Source organism: Protopterus annectens, chromosome 9.part0 (assembly GCF_019279795.1).
Source record: "Protopterus annectens isolate FY-2018-M chromosome 9.part0, PAN1.0, whole genome shotgun sequence".
NCBI lineage: Eukaryota > Metazoa > Chordata > Ceratodontiformes > Protopteridae > Protopterus > Protopterus annectens.
The window spans coordinates 719,876,811-719,897,227 of NC_056743.1; the positions used below are offsets into that span (position 1 = coordinate 719,876,811).

Consider the following 20,417-nt stretch of genomic DNA (forward strand, 5'->3'; position numbering starts at 1 on the left):
TAGATGGAAGCATAATATGCAAAAACTTTTACACTGAGATTAATTCAGAAATCTACTAAATAAATTGCCATGCCAGCAAACCCAGTAAAGCTGTGAACCTTTTATCAAAAGGTATGTGTTCTAATTCCCTACTAAATATCCGTTACATGATTACGTAATGCAGGAAGTTCCCTAAACTGTGGAATGGATAGTGCAGGAGGTTTAAACTTCTATTTATAACAGCTTAGGTCAGTGATGACCTTCTATTACTTACTCAGGATTAATTAAGGTCACTGTCTCATCTGATAAAATTAGAGAAAGGATCCCTGACTAGACAGCTTTAGGCCCATGCACAGTATGTGTGCATTTTTTCTGCTTTCTGCAAACTAGGTATAGTAATATAATAAGACAAAATAATTTGCTGAATGAGCCATAGTTCCCAGTTTACAGCCTTTTCAGAAATGTATGTCATTAAATGCCTTCATTTCACACTGGCATTTTAATATTCCTTAAAACTGTGCTCCTAGCTGGTGGATTTTGCCAAAACAATCTTTCCTTAGGACTTAGTAAGAAAACAAAATTAAAAAATACTACTATGGCATTTTTAATTTTACTCTGCTACTACAACATGAGGTTTGAAAATCTGTAGTCTGACTCATACCTCTCAACTTCATGCTAATGCAAAACCTATTATTCTATCAACTTTCTAAGTTTGCAAGAGCAATATCTAAAAATCTGTCCCTATTTGTCCCCCCCCCCATTTTAGGCTTTGTCCAGATGTTGTGTTCTAAGAGGTTGAGAGGTATGGTCTGACTATCTATTTGCATAAAGAAAGCTGCAGCAGTTTGAGCTTCAGGTAACATGGATAAGTTGCAGTAGACCTTTCTTACACTGTTTCTACTGGTAGATGTATAAAACATTTCTTCCTTTAGTGTATAGGATTCTGTGCTGTCTAGCTCTGCAGATAAATGCGAAGCTTTATTTAGGCATGGTTTCAAAGCATACCTTTCAACTAACCAGAATTCTACATAATGCCCATATTTTTGCTTCATGTGTTAATCTGTTCCTTGTAAAAATAGTTTTTCTGGCAAATCATTGAGGATTGAGGTAATTAAATTATAACATACACTTGGATTTCAGATTCCCTATCCTTCTGAAAATTACCCTGATCCCCCCCATAATTTTTGGTTTGCCCAGAATTATTGTACTTTGAGAGTGAGTGGTATTAGAATCAGCTAAAGCTTTCATCTTAACTTCAGAGACAAAGGCCTCAGGTGAGGGAGGGTTGACTTTGGTACTTGGTTCTGCCCCAGAAATGGCAAAAGGTAAGCAAATAAGTTACATTTCCACTTTTATTCAGCTATACCCTATCATCTCAAAGCAGAGCTCCTAAACACCTACAGTTTAAGAGTTCATTTAACTCTAGTTGGAAATTTAATATGATCATTTTGCATAGGTCATGTTTTATGTCCCCAGTCTGGAGGCCTGCCCTCCCTCTGTGAATGTACCATACATGTGATCTAAGATATAGATGAATGCAGACATCATTTTAATTGCCCAGGTACAAGATGTTAAGAAAAATAAAATGGAGACTCCAAGGGTCCTGAAGAAAGCTGACCATGAAGAACAGCATGCCTTCTCTGTCTAGCACAAAGTGTAGTCAGTTCAAGAAAGCAGCTATCAGACTGCCTGCATACATCACAAAATGGGCCAAGAGTAAAAATATAGGTGTGCATGTGGTATGCATACTCCGTCTTAAAGTAAAGAGGAGATATAGCAGACATTATACAGACATGTGGGAACACATATAATGTACTGCAGTCACAGTAAAGTTTCCCTGGTGTATGTTCACTAAAAAAAAAAAAACATGCGGGGTACAATGAGTGATGCCAATAACAGTGTCATTACACTGTGGGCTGAACAGAGAGGAAATACAACAGCATAGGAAGTTATGACTATGAAGTACTGAAAATGTTTGTCCTATATTTCTAAATTTGATTTCCTCAGTATACATCTACAAAATATTTAGCTTATATACATACATAAATAATTACAGGCATACAATCATACATATAAATTGGGCAAGTTAGGTGACAAGACAAAAGCTCCCATGTACCCCAAGAAAAGAAAAATGGACACCTACGTAGTGGTTCTTAGGTTTAAAAAAAGTATACTACAAAATAAATAGAAATGAAGAGAGACTAGAAAAAGGAAAGAAACTGTTAAAAACAAGAGGAAGAAAGAGTCTGAGAGTACATTTGTTAACACAATAAAAGGTAAAGCAGAAAGAGTATTGTAGACTTGACTAGCACCATATCAAGTAAAAGTAAAACTGAATGAAACTATAACAAAAAGTGAATTTATTGCATCTAAACACTATTAATCGGATGTGAGGAGTAGACCACACTGCACAGGTAGCACCAGTGTAATAGCCATGAATGGTTGGTGCCAACAGACTAATACACTGTGACTGGCTCAGACAGTAGTTATGCAAATCAATACAAGTGGATATAGAACTAGAGAGGATTTAACTACCACTGTGGTAAATAACACAGGCTGTCCTCATGAAATGTGAGTGTAGAACACTCAACCTCACCAGTGCGTTTGTATACATCTCTGCTTTTTACAGCAGTAAATAATGTGAGATCCATTTCTGCTGTAACATTCTGACCGATTCTTGTAGGTTTCTTGGATATTTCCATTTATTAGAGGGTGTTATGCCCCCTTTTAATCCCCAAATGTCCCATTAAAAATGCCACAGGGAAGGAATGGAATAAGCAAAAGGATATACATTCTGCTTTCTCTGTGAAACACTCTGGTCTAATTACTTCTTTCACTGCAGATCTGGGACTAAGTATAGTTTCAATACAACTGCAGTACAGTACAGAAACCAGTGATTTTGAAGAATACTAAATCTTTCACAACATAATCACTTGGTATCTCTGGACTCCACAGCTACGCAGGGTCAGATGTTCTACATAATCACATTCCCCATGACAGGCTGCTATTCAGAAAGCAGTGCTAATCTATTCCGGATCTTTTCTAGTCACTAACGTTTTATCTATAAATAGGGGTCTACTTTGAATAACTGAACCGCCACTTCACCGACACCCAGAAGATCGAGACGGAACGACCGAACAGGTAGGTGATCGAAAAGGCGATATTCCGACAGCCGAAAGACCAACGGCAACGTGTGAGCGCGATCCGGTAAGTGTGCGATAGTGACGGATTTAGGATTGGGGAGCAGACAGGTAAGTGTACGATAGTGAGGGATTTTAGGTTAGGGTGTGGGAAAGGTGAGTGTGCGGTTGTGTCGGACTTAGGGTTCCGGTAAGGTAAGTGTGTGATAGTGACGTAGTGTAGTGTAGGGAAGGGTTGAGTGAGTTAGGGTTAGTATGCGGGTGGAGTGAGTGTGCGATAGTGACGGGCTTAATGTTTTAGGGTGGGTTAAGTGAGTTAGGGTTAGGGTGCAGGTAGGGTAAGTGTGCGATAGTGACGGTGTTGAGGTTTAGGGGTGGGTTAAGTGAGTTAGGGTTAGGGTGCAGGTTGGGTAAGTGTGCGGTAGTGTCGGACGTTAGGGTTAGGGTTTAGGTTAAGGTTAGTGGATATGTTATTGTGTGCAATGTGTAGTTTACGTTTTTTGTGTCGGTGTAATGGTGTTCGGTTTTTTGAGTTGTTGGTGTTTGTCGGTGTTGTGTGTTTTCGGTTGTTTGGGGTCGGTAAATTGTGTGTCGGTGAATCGGAAGTTCGGTAATACAAAGTAGACCCATAAATAGATATCTACCTACCTGTCTAATTTCTGTCTATACAGACAGACACGGTATAAATATAAATAGACGGCAAAGGACAGACATTTCATAATATAGACACATCAAACTGCAAAACTCAAAATATACCCAAACCAAACATTAAATTAATCACAAAAAATGTACAAAAATACTTCTGGCATCACTTTACACTAAAAATGCAATAAACTAGAACAAAAAGCCCTAAACCATATCAATACCATAAGATTTAGTTTCCCTGAAAAATGGTAGTGTTATGGAATGTTTTGTTGTAAGGTAAGGTGCAGGGCTAGGGTTATGGACAGAGGCAGGATTAAGGTTAGCATGCATTAGTAAACTGGGCAATCCTAATCCTAATTACCTTAATTTAGAGGAACCCTTTTTGTAACATTACCACTACACAAGATAGGCTCAGACACAGATACCTGTACCAAATATCATGCACAACTCAAAACCTATCCCCATACTTAACATTGACTAACTCTATACTAACTACAGTGTATAATTTGAACTTTTTTAACAGTCATTGTAAAAATCTATGCCCTTATAATCAAGAGGAACCCCTTTGGCTTTATGATTAATCTTATTTTAGCACTGTCTCTGGCTAACTAATTACTGAATTTAGGCCCATGTGCAATTCATTGCCCACTCATTGACAGAAAAACACTTTTGAAAGCTGGTCCACTCCGAATGACTTGATATCTTATTTAGTATTGGGAGCTACATTTTCAAACCCATGCACTTGAGTATTGAGAAGTACCACATTGTAATGTTAGTATTAGCAATAATAAGTTAAGCAGTAAAAATGCTGCTATATCCCAATAAGGCAAAAGATTAATAAAGTCTTTGTGTCTAGAGGAGTAACACTAAAATGCTTTTATTTGACACTACATAGTGGCCTACTGCACTTATAAAATGTCTGTAAGTACAATTTTGGATGAGACTAGGGTTGCCACCTTTTCAAATGCCCAAAGTGGGACATTTTTTGTAGTTACGTCAGATTTTGCAGGGCAAAACATACCCACAGCCAGTACAAAGGACAGAACTTCACTTTTTAACCTAAATAAAAGCTTATTCTTATAGCATTTTAGTTGCTTATTCTGTTTATTATAACATTTAGGGGTTTCTGATACAAAATAACTGTTTTATGCAATTATTAAAGAAAATATAGGACATTTTTTGTCCTAAAATCTCAGGACATTTGTCATTTTTTCAAATTTTCAGCAGGACACAACTGCCCAAACAGGGACTGTCTCTCGCAAAGTGGGACAGGTGGTAACCCTAGATGAGACATATACAAATGCATGCATATTACATATGCATCCATTTCTTATATGATCTGGTAACCTTATGTAGACATTGAACTCAGTAAATTTATTTCATTTTATAAGTTATTAAGGTATTACATAGTATTTTTTTTAAGATTTTAACATCATTATTTATATACCATAGATAAACTTCTATAAAAAATAATAAATAATTCACAAGGCCATTCACTAGGGAATAAAAGTTTTTGAGCTACTGGGTGCTGTTGTGACATTTATTTCTATACCATATGGGTATTCTGAGCTTATTTCTGAAACTAGCGCATTCATTTCTATACAATTTCTATTCCTGACATCAGCTGGGTATAACAGCTTTGTGTTTCTTATGCTTAGTCAAACACTCTGCTTGTGCTGTGCTGATGAGGTCATAACAAGGCCAAAATATGCATATCCACAGCTAGTAGCGTTCAGCTTTATTGGTCTGAAATTGTCCATTAAAACTACGAAACAAGTCATGGGCATTCAGAATCGCCATTTAGCTGAAACACCTGATGTTCATAAGGGTCATTTGCATATATCCCATTTGCCTCTGATACAAGAGGTTTGGGAGGTCACTCAGTGGAAGTTCTAGCTTTGCTGGGGTTTTCATTTTGTTTTTACTGCTTGGTTTTTCAGTGACCTTCTCACTTATTGTTATAGCTGAATAATAACCATTTTCAGTATAGCTGTGTGTGTGTGTGTGTGTGTGTGTGTGTGTGTGTGTGTGTGTGTGTGTGTGTGTGTGTGTTGCAAATTAATTAGAAATAAATATTCAGTAACATTCAAGTATTTCTCTGCTAAACACTAATTGTATCTATGACTAAATAGGAGTGGGCTGGGACTTGACTGAGGCTCCATGACCTGCCATCTACATACAGTCACCCTAAGGTCAAACTGATACTATTGAAGGATACTCCTGATTTTCCATATTGTCTGAAATTTACTATGCTGACTTACCTGGCATCTGAGGAGACCTGCCTTGTCTCTAAGATCACACTAATGCTACTGAAGGGCAGTCCTTCTAGTTTTCCATATTCTCTGCATTTTACAGTGCTGACTTACCTGGCACTCTAGGAGACCTGCCTATGACTCAGCTGATAGGACAGTTACTTCTACTCACAAACAGTATTGCCCACTAGCTTTCACAGGTAGCTGCAGGCTGAAATGCTGTGCAGGCAGCATAGACAGTGTACCCATTAGTCGATATGAGCTTATTCATTGCATGCCAGTCAGAGACTGGACATGGAAGTCAGAGGAAAGCTGTTCTAACTTCTGACCCAAAGCAAAGGGTGGAGCCAATAAGGACAAGAAATGACAAACCAGAGTGAGCACTACCAGCAGGACCAGACAAACTACAGCTTCTAACACCAGCAGTGCTGGGTTTCCACAGACTCAGCAAGCCAGGTCTGATGAAATGTATCTCAGCAAATTGAAAATTGAAGAACAAGAGGGCTACTTGATCGGAGCTAGCTACTCTGAGAAATACTGTTTTCTTTTATTTATTTAAGAGTTAATAACCTAAGGAGGAACACAGTTATCTTCATAGGTTCATAGGTTCATACTAGGCTATCTGCCCTAGGGCATTTATAAGCCTAGCCAGAATGTGTTTGGCTTTCGCCACCCATTTTAAATTTATTTTGCTATGCCCTTTTTTGAGGTTAGTATACTGTGCCTCTATCTAACAGTGACACAGAAGTGATACCCGGGGTAAACCTACGATCTCCCATCCACTCATCAAGATTCCTCTTGAAGAGAGTCAATGAGGGACTCTGCCTAACCTGGACTTGGGTTTTATTCCAGAGTGAAGGGAGCCTCTGGGTTATGAATCTGTCCCTCCAGCATGTCCTGTTTATTTCAGTGCTGAGGTTCAAGTCTCTCGAGCGTAGCTCGATGGGATTTGGATTTTCTGAGGTGCAGCATGTCCATTAATTCCGGGTTGGACATGGCTTTATATGTCAGGCACAGATCTCCTCTGAACAGGCGGTATGCCACTGAGTAGAGCTGGAGTTTCTTTAACCGGGCAGCATATGGCATCTGTTTGAGCCCTTTGATCCTCTTGGTGAGGTACTTTTGGGGTCTTTCCAGTTGCTGCAGGTGTCTGGTAAGGTACATCCCAAAAGGGGCATTGTACTCAATTATGGGCCTGATGAGGGATGAGTAAAGAGGCACGATGACCTCCCTGATCTAGATGTGAATCCCTTCATGATTAGGTGGGCTATATAAAATGTTTTTCTAACCACTTTGGCCACGTGGTTGTCAAATGAGAGATTGCTATCAACTTGGGTCCCCAGGTCCCTAATTACTTCTTCTGTACTTAATGGATTTCCACCTATGTGGTAATTTGTGGGCACTTTGTTTTGCCAAAGGGATGACTATACACTTTTGGCATTTAGCTTGAGGCCATGGCTCTGGCACCAGTTGTCTGTTTCTATGAGGCCCTTTTGGAGGATGCTTGTGTCGGCTGGAGAGTCGATTATGGCACCCAGTTTGCAGTCATCTGCGAACTTGGTCAGCCACAGTCCTTCCGTTGTGGCCTGTACCTCCGAGAAATATATACCGAACAAGAGAGGTCCCAGGACTGAGCCTTGTGGGACACCACTTGTAACTGGTTTGGAGTCTGACATGGCTCCAGCAATTCTAACCATGTGGGTTCTGTCCTTGAGCCAGTTTGCAATCCATCTAGTGACATAGGGGTTTATATTTAAGCTGGTGAGCTTATCTATAATGCCCGAGTGGGGTATTGTATCGAAGGCTTTGCGAGGTCCAGGTAGGCTGTGTGGACCACCTTCCCTCGTCAATGGCCTTGGTGACTGTTTCAAAGAAATCAACCAGGTTTAAGAGGCAGGATCTGCCCCTAACAAAGCCGAACTGGGTAGGATCCAGTGTCTGTAGGTCCCCAATATCTTTATTTATGAGGTCCATGATGATCCTTTCCATAGCTTTGCAGACCAAGCTAGTTAGGCTTATGGGGCGATAGTTTCCAGGATCCGTTGAGGCACCACCTTTATGGAGAGGGACCACTGTTGCTGTACGCCACTCTTTGGGCACATATCCTGTAGTAAGGCTGAGATTGAACAGTAGTTTTATGTTTGGGTTTAGCTCTTCTTTGAGTTCATGTAGGACGCAGCCCGTTACACCATCTGGTCCCATTGATGCTGTGTTTTTTGCTTTGGAGAGGGCGTCTCTTACCTGAGCATCTGAGATGTCAGGGGGGCAGCACTCTGCTGGGATAGATATTTGCCCTTTTGGTGGGGAGGGGGGGGGAGAAGTTTGCGCTGAACCTGTCAGCTAGGATGTCGGCAATGTCTGTGGGTTCGGTGTATTTTTTGTCATTTTGGACTAATTCTGAGCATATCTGGGAATTACCACCCAGGTTCCTAACATAACTAAAGAAAGCCTTGTGATTATCCTTAGTGTCCTGTGCAATTTTTCTCTCGAAGCTGGCCTTAGACAATTTTATGTGTGCCCGTAGTTTTTTGCTAATACTGATCAGTGATGCCTTCCCTTTTTGGGATTTTGCTTTATCATTTAGTAGCTTTCTCCTTCTATTGTATAGTTTGTTTATGGCTGGGGTCCACCAGACAGGACGTCTGCCTTTGGAGGATTGGGTCTTGGTTTTATTTGGGATCGCATGATCCATGCATTCCTGAAGGTGTTCATAGAATGCGTTTATAAAGGATTCTGCGGTCTGGGCTGTATTTTCCACAGGCCCGGGGGCTTTCAAGGATTCCACCTCAGTTTTGAGGAGTGTAAAATTTGCTTTAGAGAAGTTTTTCACTGTGGTTTTCTGGGCAGGGGGTGGGGTCGGGATGTGAATATCCAGTGAGATTAGTTTATGGTCTGATCTTACCAGTGAGGGATACACTTCTGGTCTGGAGCATAGAGTCCCCATGTTGGTGATGATCAGGTCCAGTATGTTTTCCCCTCTTGTGGGAGTGGTAACAAGTTGTTCCATAGCATTTGAGTTTATAAATTCTAGGAACCTTTGGGCTAGGGTGTTGGAGCTAGAGTAATGCTCCCAGTCTATGTTTGGGTAGTTGAAGTCGCCCAATATAATGGTGTTTGGAGAGACCTTCATATTTTCCAGTGTTCTCAGGAAGGCCGAGTGGGGTTCCTGGGTTTGGGAGGGTGGTCTGTAGCAGGCTATAAACTGGAAGGCAGTTTTACCCACTGTTAGTTGCACATGGATAGTCTCTGATGCTTCGTGCTTTGCCACCAACCTGGAGGTGTGGGTATCTTTGATGAATATCGATACTCCCCTCCTTTTGTGGTTCGGTCCAAGTTTTGGGGCCGAAAAGCATGGTATGAGGTATAACCTGGTAGTGCTGGGGTGCTCTCGGAGCCCTGAACCAGGTTTCTGTTACTGCACAGATATCGATGTTCTCCATGCTAAGGAGAGTTTCGAGGCCTTGCATCTTGAGGTTTAGACTTCTGGCATTGAGTAGCATTACTCTTAGTTTCTTATCCCTTGTGATACCTATGGAGGTGGGTTTGTCTTTTGAGCCTTGCCTAAAAAGGCACTATGGGGTAGCAAGAGCCTTTGCCAATATCCGAAAGCCCAGGGTGACAGGTGCAAGCCGTCCCTAGCGAAGCATCGTGGCTTGTCGAGCATATCATCCCAAGCTGACAGGCATTGGATCCCCTTTGAATGACACCAGTACTTAAGCCAATTGTTGAAATTGATCATCTTGTCTTCATATTGTGGCATCATTCTTGGTGAGGGTAAGATGCTACTCAAGGTCAGGGTCATACCGGCCTGGGCTACATGCTCAGAGAGCTCCTTTATGTCTCTTTTCATGTAGTCCTGGGAGGTACGTCTCAGGTCATTCACACCAGCATGGACAATGACTGAGTCATATTTGTACTTGCCTTGGAGTGACCTGAGTGCTTGTGTTATGTGGCGGATCCTAGCACCCGACAGGCTGCTCACCGTGACCCTCCCCTTGTTCAGCCTGGTGAGCGGGATGTCAGTGTGCCTGATGAGAGAGTCACCTATTACAAGTGTATCAGGTGTGTTGTTTAGTCTTAATGGCTGTGACTGTTTGGCACACTGGCGTTGTGAGATATGTGTTGCACGTGTTTTGTTTTGGGGTAGCGGCTGCTTGGGTGTCTGCTTTGGAGGTCTCTGCTGCTTCGGCAGATCTTTATTTAGAGCCTCCGAGTATGTTTTTGTGTGATTATGTGTTTGGTTTGCTGTCGTGGTAGGTCTATGTGAGACTGGAATTGTAGTGAGTATGGTTTCCTTCTCCTCCTGACTGGTTATGCCAGTACTGAGTTGAGAGAGCTTAGCCTCCAGTTTGGCTATATGGTTGCATCTCTCACATGTGTTGGAATTTGTTGGGAGGAGGAGAGGGTTGTCTGTGTACATGAGGCAGTTGTAACATTGCCTCAAGATTCCCAGATTCACCAGCTGGACCGGAGAGGAGATTGACAACTGACCTTTGGACATGCTAGAATAATATTGGGAATTCCTTAATAATTGAAAACCAGGGCCAGTGGGGAGTGAGGGTGTAGTGCTTTTAATTTTTAGTGCTGACTTATATAATTGCTTTAGTGAGCAAGTGCCAGGTAACTTAAGTGCAATGTGTTACAGGTAACTTAAATGCAAAAACGACAAACAGTAACTTTCTTTCAAGTAAAAAAAAAAAAAAAAAAAAAAGTTACTGTTTGTCGTTTTAACTTTCTTTCAAGTAGGGCGGCCACGGTGGTGCAGTGGTTAGCATTGTCACCTCACAGCAAGAGGTTCTCCGGTTCGATCCTCGGCTGGGGTGCCTTCTGTGTGGAGTCTGCATGTCCTCCCTGTGGTCGCGTGGGTTTCCTCCGGGTGCTCCGGTTTCCTCCCACATCCCAAAGACATGCCGCAGGTGGATTGGACACTCTAAATTGGCCCTAGGTGTGCGTGTGAGTGTGCCTTCTGTGGAAGGTTGGGCGCCGGGCTGGCAACTCGACACTGTAAAACTCCACTGCCATTCAATGTGCGGACAGGTGATCCGCTGTGGCGACCCCTAACCGGGATAAAGCCGAAAGAAGAAGAAGAAGTAACTTTCTTTCAAGTGAAACAAGGAAATAAGTACAGTAAGCAATGCAGATATCACTAGTGAGCCACAGAATGCATAGATCTTTTTCAGTTATGGGCCATGCTCAAGGTGCAGTACAACTGTACTCGATAAATTGACATACATAATATATATAAAGCAGCAGAATCACTGAAATTAAGAATAATCAGTAAGTTTACAGGACTGAAAATACTGTATAAAAACTAAAGAAAGAAAAACTTTCATTTAGATGTACAATAAGGAAGCAGCATCAGCAAATGTAGAAAGGAAACCATCCTTAGACCCAGCACCTTCCATTAGACATAACCATCTTCCATGACTTCTCCCAACTTTATAAATCCAGGTGTAGTGGTGTTTGTGTGGAAGTGCAGATGCATAATATTCTGAATGGACAGATAGGGTGAAATCTCTAAAAAATAAACATTCATACATTAGAGTAATAGCATAAATGCCGGATGCATGCAGACACATAGATCACTCTTTCTAAAGAACCAGGCATTTCTATGTATTATTCCTTGGTAAATCTGCAGCAAGGTCCAGCACATTCTACTTTCAGCTAATATCACTGCCTCGTTTTTCCCAAAATGGATTTATTAACAGAAACAGAATGCCCTTAGAGCTGCTAGAAGTCTGATATTATCTTCCATCTCATTAAGTAACTTTCGTTTTTAAATAGTTTTGTTTGCATGATCTCTTGAACTAACTCTGTTAGCTCTCTGTAGCATCATAAGAGTCACATGTTAACAATGATATAATGGGTTACAAAATTAGTCAATGGTTTCCACTGCTGAATCTGCAGCTTACATGGACTGCAACATTGATGAAAATGGAGCAGCTTCTTAATGGGATCGATTTTCATTGAAGCAGCAACTTAAGCAAGCAGCTGTACCAGCGCCAGGAGGTACTAACAGATTTCAATCGATGATGTCACTGGCAGAGAAACAATGGTGCAGTGGGGGTGGACAAGATACAGAGCTGGCTTTAATCATGAATGCAGCAGAAAAGGAAAACAACAGGTGAAATCCGCTAACAGACTGCATAAAAGTAGATGTAAGAGAAATGCTGCACTGCTTTCATTCTCATCGGTTCTTAAGTCTGCAGTCCTAAAGGGAGGGTACACCAATGCAGTACTTGGACAAAAATAGCACCATTTGTTTCTATATCTGTAACCCCTATAATGATTACCTTATATTTAGTATCAATGAGAGACTATCAAAGCAAAGATTTAGTACACTCATCGGGATCATTAAGTTGTTCAGTTTTGGCATGATGTTAAGAAAGGTTGTATTTTTTTTAAAGATATACGTGCATTTCTTTTTTGTCTTCTGAAATACAGGTAAAGAAACACAGTCTACACATTGAGGCAAAAGTACGCAGTACAAGCTTTGGTTGTATTGCCATTGTCCATGTTAGACATCTACAGAAAACTCAGCAGGTACAGGGACCTCTACAAAAGTGCCGTCTCTCTGCCTGTCCACCTTCTTTCCTGTCATCTATGCCTCTATGAGGGTAATCATCAGATTATCTTTAATTTCATCTTCACTCAATGGTGTATGTATCCTGCAAAACAGAAAGTGAAACGAAAGGTATGGGGATGCCACTTCAGGGAATGTGCTGTTTTTATTTTTTTATTTTTATTTTTTTTTGGGGGGGGGTGTTGTCTGGTTCATAATTTCAAATCCCATCTTAGAAGGTGACACTGACTGAACTATATCTGGGCCAGGAGTAATATCTATCAAGTGTTTTATGCATGGGGGAATGCCAAACATGCAACACTGGGGACCAGTATTAAGAGTAGATCTGTAAGTTATGAATGTAGAAGAATCAGTACAGAAATGTAACATTTCTAGCACTGAAGGAATAAGATCGGTCACAACAGTGTTCATCACCTGAAGATGTAATGCTTAAAGGCTTTGCCACTGACCATAAAGCTTGTACATTTCACAAAGCTATTTACTCACGTTGCCTCAATGTCTCAACCAGTACCTTTTACTATGGGACTACGCTTTGAAGCAGAAAACACTAGCAGCATTCTATTAGACCATAGAATCATGTCTGTTTCTACTTGCATTTTGTTCTGATATAAGAGCCTGAGGCTAAACCAGTAGTAGCTGAGAGACTAAAAAGTGATGAATTAGCATTACTGGGAATAAGGATATCCAGTGAAGGAAAATGCTTCCATTATAAAGCTGGAAAGTTGGCCCCATATCTATTCTGTAGGCTTCTCTTCAGGTTAGCACTTTTGTTTTGGTAACAATATTTTTAGTTAGTTGCTGACATCAAACTGCTTCACTTATTTTGATGCTTCTATAAAAATGATGTTGGGTAACTTGTCGTAAAAATTTCCCTCACATTTGGAAGGAACTAAGCAGAGACTAACAAAATCTACAGTGAGCTAGCAACATTGTTTTCATTTGGATTCAGGGATTAAAAAAGTGATGTGAAAAAAAAACACTGCTCATGTTGATGGTTCCAGATTATATGGTTTGGATTTAATTGTTCTTCTTTCTAGTAATCAAAGATAATGAAACGGAAATTATGCATTCTATTTTTTTATGGAATGTTCAAGCAAAAGGGAATTGCGATACCCATCACATTACAAGAAAAGGAGAAATACGACAAAAAATACATCAGGAACCTGAATGAAGTACAAATTAGATGTTATTTACAGTATTTCCATGATATGCCAGGAAGTCCCCAACATCCAGCATAACAGGTTTCTGGTATAGTATAAGGTGTTACCTACAAAAAATAGAAGAATCTTAACAATAAAGACTATATAAAACAAGCCAAAAAAACCCCTCCATTCCCCATGGATGTGGCATGAAGAATATATCTGAAGTGCACTGACTCACAGCTAGAAACTATTCCTACTAGTGTTTTTTTTTTCTTTCCTACTGCAGAAATCAGTGGCATGTATGGTTGCAGAAAAAAAAAAACAGAACTGATTTGTCTTATTACTATTAACACATGGTTGAAAAGCACTGTATCTATTCCTTCTTTGTAGGATAATATATCACTTTTCAAATCCATCCTATTTAATGATCAAAATTTGTTTTTGTGTAGGGATGGATGGATTGCCTAATTTTATTTCTGCAGTCAAAATCTTAGCATCATCACATGACAAAGTGACTTAAAAGTTTGTATCTTTTCACTACTGGTAACACACACACAAATACACGGTTATTTTCCTAGTTGCTTATCTAGGATTCCTTTTTCATTGCTCTTTTATTTTAGTATGTTAAATTGATTCCACCTTGTGTGGTTTCTTCTGCACATTTGGAGAGGCCAGTGATCACATAGTCTCCAAAGAACATCAGAAAACAAACATTTACATTCATCAGCTCATGCAGCAAAAATGTAGGTTTTACTGGCGAGTTTTCGCATAGGGCTGTCACAAAATAAAGTGTCACAGTAACTCCCCTAGTACTACTGCCTCTGCTGCACTGAAGTGACAACATTTGGAATTGTAGTGGAATTATAAGTTCTTAACTGTCCTGGTACTATGATAGCATCAAGAAAGAAGGAGCCTTCCCTAGAAGACTAGCAGAGGCCGTCCAGCAATAATTGCCCATTGTAAATAATCACTAATCAATAACTTGGATGCATGCGTAATTTAAAGCTGTCCATGCCTGTTCACCCTCTCCTAGAGAGATATGACACTGTTATGTTTTTTTTTTCAGTTTATGCATTTGTAAGGTAACCTCAGTGTTCAGAGATTTCATTAGCATGTTAAGGTAATTGTGTAGTTTAGGAATATCGACATGCATCAGTCCTGCATTAAAGCATGCACACATCTCTTTCCTATCACATGGCAGAATGGCATACTAAGTGACGGGAATGAGTTGCAGACAAGCTGTATGTACTCTGTAGAGTAGAACTTCACACACCTTCTTCTTGCACCTTGTCTGACTTGCAGTCACTGAACATCCAACAAGAAAAGCTCTTGGGTCACATCTACAAACAGGCATTTATGTTTGCTGGTTTTGTCTGGTTAAGAAGGCACAAACTGTGCTGCAAAAGAGGAAACAAAGTTATATTTTATGAAGGAGAATCTCTCTGAAGCTGATGCTGTCATAAAGGAAGGCAGTCAGCAGTTGCCTAGAAAGGGAGCAGGTTAAGTTGATATATGTATAATTGTTTTGAAGAGATTCTACAATCTGCTGTATCTGCCCTGACTAGTTAGTTAGACGGTTCAGCTGTGTAAACCATAAACTGCTGGATAAAGTATCCAGCACTATACCTCTCAACTGTCCAGATTTTCACAGAAATGTCCAGATTTTTGCCTCAAAATTTTGGTCTGTTCCTCATAAAATTTGTGGTTTTCTGGCAAATCACTGGGATGATCTGAGGAATGAAATTAGTAAATAATGTTATACATTTGAGTTTCAGACTTCATATCCTTTAGAAAATGCATTTTAATACATGCCCTGTTATTCTACCAACTTTCTAAATTTTATAAGAGCAATATTGAAAATCTGTCTCTAGTTTTGGGCCTTTGCACCTTTGTTATGTCAGGCTTTGTCCAGATTTCTTGGTCTACGAGGTTAAGCAGTATGATGACAAGGAAAATAATGTTGCTGTCTAATCTACTTGACCTCTGTAAATTGTAATGGACTGTGTTCAGTTTACTCTGTTTTTTATCAAGATAATCAGACCATGGGAGGTGATAAGAAGACTCCAAGGGCCATTGGTGCCCAGCAGCTGGCAGGAATCCTACGGCACAGAAGTGAGGAAGTATTGGTTGTTGATTGCCGGACCTTTACAGAATACAACACACTGCATATTATCAAATCTATCAATGTCTGCTGCTCAAAGTTGCTAAAAAGGAGACTTCAGCAGGACAAGGTGACGGTCAGAGAGCTTCTTCAATCAAACTCCAAGGTAAGAAGTATCTTCTAGGTAGAGGCTTTATCTTTTCAGTTAATGGTCTCATATGGATAGTCACATGATGAGTAATAAGAACAGATACCAGACACATACTGCATCTGTCTAAGATGGTCTAAAATCTGTATTTCATAGGTTAAAACTGCCTTTAAAGTCCATTTAACATTATGGAGGACCACTGCTAAAACCAGCTGGAAATGCAGTCAAAAATTAGTCTGTTTTCTCATCATGGAGGGGGTAGACTCATCATTTTATACTAAAAAAAAATCAGTTGAACAGCAAGATATTTATTCTAACAATGCTGTCATTTATCCTGGTAAAGGTACAGATGTGTTGCATTTACTACCTGCAGTTGGTTAATGGACTCTTCTACAAACACCCATATGTTGTGTGATTAACAAAACTACCTGCTGGTATTAGCCTAGTAGCTTGTTAAAAAGCCTTTCCTGTATCATTGGTCTGATACTGAGTTTATTGATATTATTTATTTAATTGTGTGACTGAGTTGTCTCACTGAGATCAGGATCCTTTTATACCAGAGACCTAAGGTGAATCACAAAATCCACCACAAGTCACACCCAAGTCAGAATACTGCAACCAATAACAAAATGCACTGACCACTCTTTCTGCATAAAATATCCTTATTGTTGACCACTTTCATATGAAATCAGAAGCCTTACTTCCACACAAAAGCATTCGACACTAAAGATATTTTCTGCGGAGAGTGGATGGAGCATTTTTTATTGAAGGAATAAAGCTGAAATGGCAATAACAAACTTATTGGTCTGATTGCATCAGTATAGTACTGTAATTTCATAACCATTCAGTAGTACAGTACAAAAGTACAGAAATCTGTAGCAGTACAGTAACAATTCTCATAAAAGTATGAGCTGTGAGAATATGATTTTTACATAGTGGGTAATCATAGAATGAATGAATAAACAAATCATGCGTTGGGGAGCTGTAGCTTCTGAAATTTCCAGATATTTTTAGCAAAACTACTTTTAAACTTTCCTCAAAATACCATAATTTGTCATGATGAAAAATTAAATATTTGTGATAAAAACAATTAAAATAATATAAAGTAAAAGTAAGTCATCTGCACTGGTTCAAAGTGAATTTCAAACTGCCATACAAAAAGCTCATGATTCAGTAAGAAATGCTTCACACTAGGCCATTGCAGATGGGGATGAAATATTTAAGAAAGTGAATGATGATTACCCCCACCGTTACGTGACTATAGAAACTGCATTTTAAGGCTCAACATGCAAAGGAGACCTACAAAGTTACGAGAGGAGAAAAGGCATAAAAAAGATGTTGATCAAATCAGTAGCCTAATATAGGTGTACATCTGTTTAACATGGAGGAGGAAGAGCTAATCAATGACTTATTAAGTTCAGTAATAAGGAATCTGAACAACAGGCACAGCAAGGTAAAAGATGGTCTTTTTTGACACAACATTTTCTTCTGTGTTGCAGCATCAAACATTCAGAACCTGATAGCAGTTCATTTTAGGCAAATAATAAAACAAGCAGTAATTCTTCCTCATTATTATTTTAGGAAGCCTGACTTCTTTCTCAAATAACTGGTTTTCTGTCTCTGATTTATATGTGTTGCTGAAAGGCTGCATACAGTATTGCAGCTATCCAATATGTTGGCATCCTGAAATATGACTCTTCCATTGAGAACCATTTTAATGGAATGTCTGAAAAGCTACTTCCATGACTTCTGCCTGTGCTGCTTAGTCAGCGATGAATGACTCAACAACTGCTTTAAACACCCAGTCATTAGCGAATCACAGGTAGCACAGCAAACCTGTCCTGCTAGTGGGCAGTTCACACTACAGGCATTTTATTTTTTTTTTCATCTGAGCATGTGAGGAAAAGGTGCTCCAGGAAATATTTAGTTTTCATTTTAAAGGTGAGGCCTTTACAGGAATGCTGATGTAAGAGACATATCACTAAAGCTAGGAGGCATGACAGAATGACTTATTTGCATGCACTGATTAAAGTGAACAGAAATACAAAGGAACCAAGTTCCTCTACTTCTTTTACAACAGGAACTGAGTTCCTGTATTTCTTCATACTGATGTTTTTAACTGCGATACTTAGTTCAGCAAGTTAATAACATTTAATGAATGACCAGCCTTACATAAGATGCTTCCCTAACAAAACACAACGTACAATTTAAGTAATTTTCCAATAACCACCTCAGTACCTGTAAAACACAGCCGTCTTTTATTTGTACAGCTATTCAGAGTGAAGCTTTATCACCCCACCTTTTACCGTAGTACCTGTATAACCTAGGCACTGCTATTCACAGATTCATAGGTGTGCACTAGGCTAATGGCCCTGGAGCCTTTACAAGCCTAGCCCATAGGATTACCCTGGCATCATGCCACCTGACCTTAGTTCCCAGTGCCTCTGTCGAGTAGAGCCACTGGAGTGATCCCCAGGGTGAATTTTCTATTTCCCATCCACTCATCAAGATTTTTCTTGAAGAGGGCCAGTGAAGTTCTCTGTTTGACATGTATGGGAAGTCTATTCCAGAGCATGAGCAGTCTCTGGGTTATGACCTGTCCCTCCAGCATGTTCTGTTGATTGTGGTAATGAGGTTGAGATTTCTGGAGCGTGTGGTGCGGAGGGATTGCGATTTCATTAGCTGTAGCATTTCTAACAGAGCTGGGTCAGACATAGCTTGGTAAGTCAAGCAGAGATCTCCTCTAAGGAGGCAATATCAGACAGAGAATAGTTGGAGTTTTTGAGTCTGCCAATATAGGACAAGTGTTTAAGGCTGAGGATTCTCTTTGTGAGGTACTTTTGTGGCCTCTCCAGTTGTTGCAGGTGTCTAGTGAGGTACATGCCAAATGGGGCACTGTGCTCGATGATTAGCCTAATGAGGGAAGAGTAGAGGGAGACAATGACCTCTTTCTTCCTGGATGCAAAACCCTTAGTAATGAGATGTGCCACATAGAAGGACTTTCTGACCACAGTGGCAATGTGGTAGTCAAAAGAGAGGATGTTGTCAACCTGTGTTCCCAGATCGCTTATAACGCCTTCTGTGTTCAGTGGACTACCATCGTTGTGGTGATTCAAGGGAACCAGGTTTTTCCCAAGGGGGGTGATGACACATTTTTTGGCATTGAGCTTAAGGCCATGGTTCTGACACCAGTTGTTGGTCACAGTGAGGCCTTTCTGTAGGATGTTAACATCACTTGGGGAGTTAATAATAGCTCCCAAATTGCAATTGTCTGTGAACTTTGTCAGCCAGAGACCCTTCATGTTGGCCTGGGCTACAGAAAAGTAGATAGCAAACAGGAGAGGACCCAGGACTGAACCCTGTGGGACTCAACTCATGACTGGTCAGCAGTCTGACTTGAAGTCAGCTACTTTCACACTGTGGGTTCTATCTGTGAGCCAGTTTGCAACCCACCTAGTGATATAGGGGTTGATGCCTAGCTTAGTAAGTTTTTCTATGATTCCTGAGTAGGGAACGGTATTAAAGGCCTTGGCCAGGTCAAGGTAAGCTGTATGAACCAGCTTGCTTTCATCCACAGCTCTGGTGACTGACTCAAAGAGGTCGACCAGGTTGAGCAGGCATAATCTACCCTTCGCAAAACCAAACTGTGTAGGATCCAGAGTTTGGAAATTCCCTATATCCTTGTTTATTAGGTCCATGATGATACGTTCCATAGCTTTGCATATGCATATCATAGCACCAGGGTCCATGGTTCAATCCTGACCTTTGGTCACTGTATATCTGGAGTTCTGCACACTGTCAGTATGTCTAAATAGATTTTCTCTGAGTAGCATGGTTTTCTCCCATCTCCCAAGAAAACTTGCTACACATGCTGGCTACACTAAATTGTCCACAATAAATATATATATGTAAAATTTCATCTTTACCTGTAGCATGAGACATGGCTAAAAAGTGTCTAAGGACCAGTTCACTTACCAAGTTAACAAGAAAGTAAATTAAATAGCAATGAAATTATGTTAAATAAGTATAAGGTGGCACTTTGCCATTTGATGTTATCTGCAGCTCATAAAATGTATGCACAACTTATTACAAATAAAGATATTCTAGAACAGAAGGATATCCCATGCTTAGTTACTGCAGTAATGAACCATAATAAAAAGGTATGACCTGCTGAAGTACATGGTCGTGTAAGCACAGCTCTCTCAGTACACCAACATATACCACACTTCCTCCTGCTTTAGTTAGACTGTTAGGATGAGGGGCTCTAGCATATATCACACTTCCTCCTGCTTTAGCTAGACTCCTAGGGTGAGTGGCACTAGCATATACCACACTTTCCTCCTGCTTTAGTTAGACTCTGTGGTGAGGGGCACTAGCATATATCACACTTCTACGGTGAGGACACACAAAATAAGAATGCCTACTAA

At 40.2% G+C, this 20,417-nt stretch overlaps 1 protein-coding gene across 1 annotated transcript in view; it reads left to right on the plus strand.

Moving 5' to 3' along the window:
• LOC122811479 (dual specificity protein phosphatase 8-like) overlaps positions 1 to 20,417 on the plus strand; it is an 80,646-nt gene that overhangs the window by 17,889 nt on the left and 42,340 nt on the right. The window contains exon 2 of the mRNA XM_044083342.1: positions 15,773 to 16,008. Within this exon, the coding sequence (XP_043939277.1) occupies positions 15,784 to 16,008 (225 nt within the window). The 5' untranslated portion in view covers positions 15,773 to 15,783. The remainder of the gene's footprint in view (positions 1 to 15,772; positions 16,009 to 20,417) is intronic.